The sequence below is a fragment of the Chrysochloris asiatica genome, unplaced genomic scaffold, assembly GCF_000296735.1.
Source record: "Chrysochloris asiatica unplaced genomic scaffold, ChrAsi1.0 scaffold00125, whole genome shotgun sequence".
NCBI lineage: Eukaryota > Metazoa > Chordata > Mammalia > Afrosoricida > Chrysochloridae > Chrysochloris > Chrysochloris asiatica.
The window spans coordinates 8,124,708-8,127,968 of NW_006408643.1; the positions used below are offsets into that span (position 1 = coordinate 8,124,708).

Below are 3,261 nucleotides of genomic sequence, written 5' to 3' on the forward strand. Positions count from 1 at the left end.
GGGGGAAACTTGAAGTGGCTGGTTTACAAACTTTCACTAGTGTGCTTTTTTCAGAATGAGGGGGGCAAGGCAGAATCCCCACTAAAAAGTTTTCTTCTTTTCCAGATGGATCTGGTGAAAGGGGATATGGGATGATGGGGACAGGATTTCATGATTCAGTTGTGAATAACTGTAAACTGGATGAATTGTGATTGTCACAACTGTAATTGTAGAAGTGTGATTAAAAGGGAGGAGTAGTTCATCTTTCATTTCAGGAACAGAGGATCGATCCCAGGATCATCACCAGGTGCCCGTGCGGACACTGCACACCGGCAGAGCTCTACGCATAAATTCACTGACAAAAATGAATGGGTACCAAAAGATGATGGTATTGGAACAGTGGGAATCAGCAATTCTGCACAGGAAGCTTTGGGAGATGTTGTTTATTCTGCAATCTTCCTGAAGTTGGAACAAAACTGAATAAACAGGATGAGTTTGGTGCTTTGGAAAGTATGAAAACAGCTACTGAACTCTGCTCTCTTTTATCAGGAGAGGTAACAGAAATGATGTTCTTACAGAAAATCCAGGACTCGTTAACAAATTCTGTTATGAAGATGGTTAGCTGATCCCGATGACATTGAATAATCCATAAGAACTTGATAAATTAATGAATTAAGAAACATATGAGAAATACATAAAATCTATTGAGGACTGAAAATGGAACCCCTATATAAACTAGTAGGAAACAGCTTACTCCAGTACAATTGTCTTCAATTAGTAATGGATCTAATAAAACAGCTTTTAGTATTACCAATGGGAAACAGAAACTACTTGTTACAAATATGTTCCTTAACTCTCTAATGACTGCAGATAAATACAATATACATGTTTTCCACAATCCCTGTGATTTTTAGGGTAGGATCCAGTTACCATATTCAGAATTCATGAAATTATCTGTGGTAAGAATAGTTACAGAAATTAGATATTTCAAGGGTGACATTGTTCTCTCAAGTCTCACATAATTTTAAAACTATTGCCGATACCCATACCTGAATTTGGGTCAGAGTGTCCAGTGGTCTTCCCACGGAAAATGACGGAGAGTGAAGAGTTTGTTTGTTGTATAGTTTCAGTTGAAGAGCAATACTGTCTTAACTTTGTGATGTGCTTGCCTTTACTGGTGCTATTTTTATACCAGGAGGCAACAGGTTTGTAGCAAAATAAACAGTTTAATAATAAAACATTCAACTTCTTAAAAAAAAAATAAGATTTCATTTTGCTTGGATCCACAATCAATGCTGACGGAAGCAGCGGTCAAAATCAAAAGGTCATAAGCAAATCTACTACAAAAAATACCTTTAAAGTTGTTAAAGAGCCAAGATATCAGTGTGAGGCCTAAGGTGCACTTAGGAGCCATGGTATTTTCAACTGCTTCATATGCATACGAAGGACTTCATGTGATGAGAACAACACTATATAAAATATACTGTCTGATTTAATCTAGTCAACCTGTCTGTGAGGCGTTACCTTTATTTTGCACACAGCAGTAATTTGTTTTTTTGTCATTGTGTTTTATTCCAGTGGATGAATGTACTACAATTTTTCTTATCCATTTATTCATTTATTTTATTCTGTTACTGAAGTTTGCATTATAAATCTAATGTAGTGTATTGATTGGGCTACTTGTTGGGCTGCTAACTGCAAGGTCAGCAGTTCGAGTCTGCCAGTCGCTCCAATGTCAAAAGATGAGACTTTCTACTCCTGTAGGAGCTCTGGTATCGTAGTGATTATGAATCAGGCTGCGAACCTCAAGGTCAGCAGTTGGAAACTACCAGCTGCTCCACGGGAGAAAGATGAGGCTTTCTGCTTCGGTAAAGATTAACAGCCTCGGAAACCCTGTTCAGGGTCGCTATGGGTCAGAACCGACTCTTTCTGCTTTCGTAAAGATTTACAGTCTCGGAAACCCTATACAGGCTGGCGGAGTCAGACCAACTCCACGGCACATAACCACCCCACCACCACCATATGGGAGTCCTGGTGTGGCGCTGTGGTTTAATGCAAAGCTGTTTGAACTGCAAGGTCGATGGTTCAAGCTCATCAGCCACTCGGCGGAAACCCTATACAGGGTCGCTATAGGTCGGAATCGACTGGACGGCACTTCACAACAAACCACCATATGCATATGAAAGTTGGATAATGGATAAGGAAGGCCAAAGATGAATCGATGTGTTTGAATTATGGTGTTGGAGAAGAATATTGAAAGTACCATGGACTGCCAGAAGAACCAACAGATTTGTGTTGGAGGAAGTCCAGCCAGAGCGCTCCTTAGAAACCAGGACGGTGAGACTCTGTCTCCCCTACTCTGGACACTGTATCGGGAGGGGCCAGTGCCTGGGAGAGTGGAGGGTCCGCAATAAAGAGGGAGACCCCCATGAGATGACGAGCGCAGGGGCCGCAGAAGGCTTGGGGTGGAGGGTGTGAGGATGAGCAGGCCGGGCCGAGCCCTAACACACCGATAACGGGGCACAGTCCAATTCAGCCAAAACGGAGCTAAATTCAATCCGGCAGCTTTGGTCAAAGCGGCATTGGGTATTTCTCCCTTACAAACCTCACTCTTGTAAAAGGCTGCGAACACTCCCTGATCCACGGTGCCGTTTTATGAAAAGAAATACCATTGTCTGTGTCTCCGTGCACCGGGGGTGGGGGGGTGGAGGCCTGGGGCAGGGAGATACAAAGAAAAGACCCCCGGTGCCCACACCCGGATCCGCAGGATGCACACGATCGTACCTGGGAACGCACCGAGACGCGCAGTCCCACCCCAGCTCCGCGGCGTCCACAAGCGGCGGCGGCTCCGCAGAGGCCAGGAGTGCGCACGAGAGCCGGGGCGGCGCCCGGAGACCTGGACCGCAGCCTGCGGGAACCTGCGAGCCCACTAGGCCGGCTGCAGACTCAGGCACGACGCTCCGCCCACCCTCCCAGGGGCGTTTCCACGGCCGCTGCGGACCCGATTCCAGAGAGCACAGTTCTGATTCTGATTTCTGGGAAGGTCGGTGCCACAGGAGAGGGCTTCCGTATAGGAACCCAGGGAGCTCTAACTCGTGACCGTGGGGCTCAATGGTTCCCCCTTGCTCTGGGGACTTGGCCACGGCTTTCCTTATTTCTCTTTTAAAGAAAAGCCTAGGTTTTCTTTAAAGCGTTTATGAGCGGAAATGCGGATTTTGGTCATCAAAAATAGCTCGAGAAACAAACAAACAAAAAAGTTGGTATTTGCATATTCGGCCTTTC

General features: G+C 45.3%; 1 protein-coding gene across 1 annotated transcript in view; it reads right to left on the reverse strand.

The window, feature by feature from the left end:
- Positions 1-3,261, reverse strand: part of LOC102840990 (zinc finger protein 709-like) — a 27,064-nt gene that overhangs the window by 18,769 nt on the left and 5,034 nt on the right. The window contains exons 2-3 of the mRNA XM_006869066.1: positions 2,776-3,014; positions 2,490-2,544 (exon numbers count right to left, since the gene is read on the reverse strand). Of these exons, the coding sequence (XP_006869128.1) occupies positions 2,490-2,544; positions 2,776-3,014 (294 nt within the window). The remainder of the gene's footprint in view (positions 1-2,489; positions 2,545-2,775; positions 3,015-3,261) is intronic.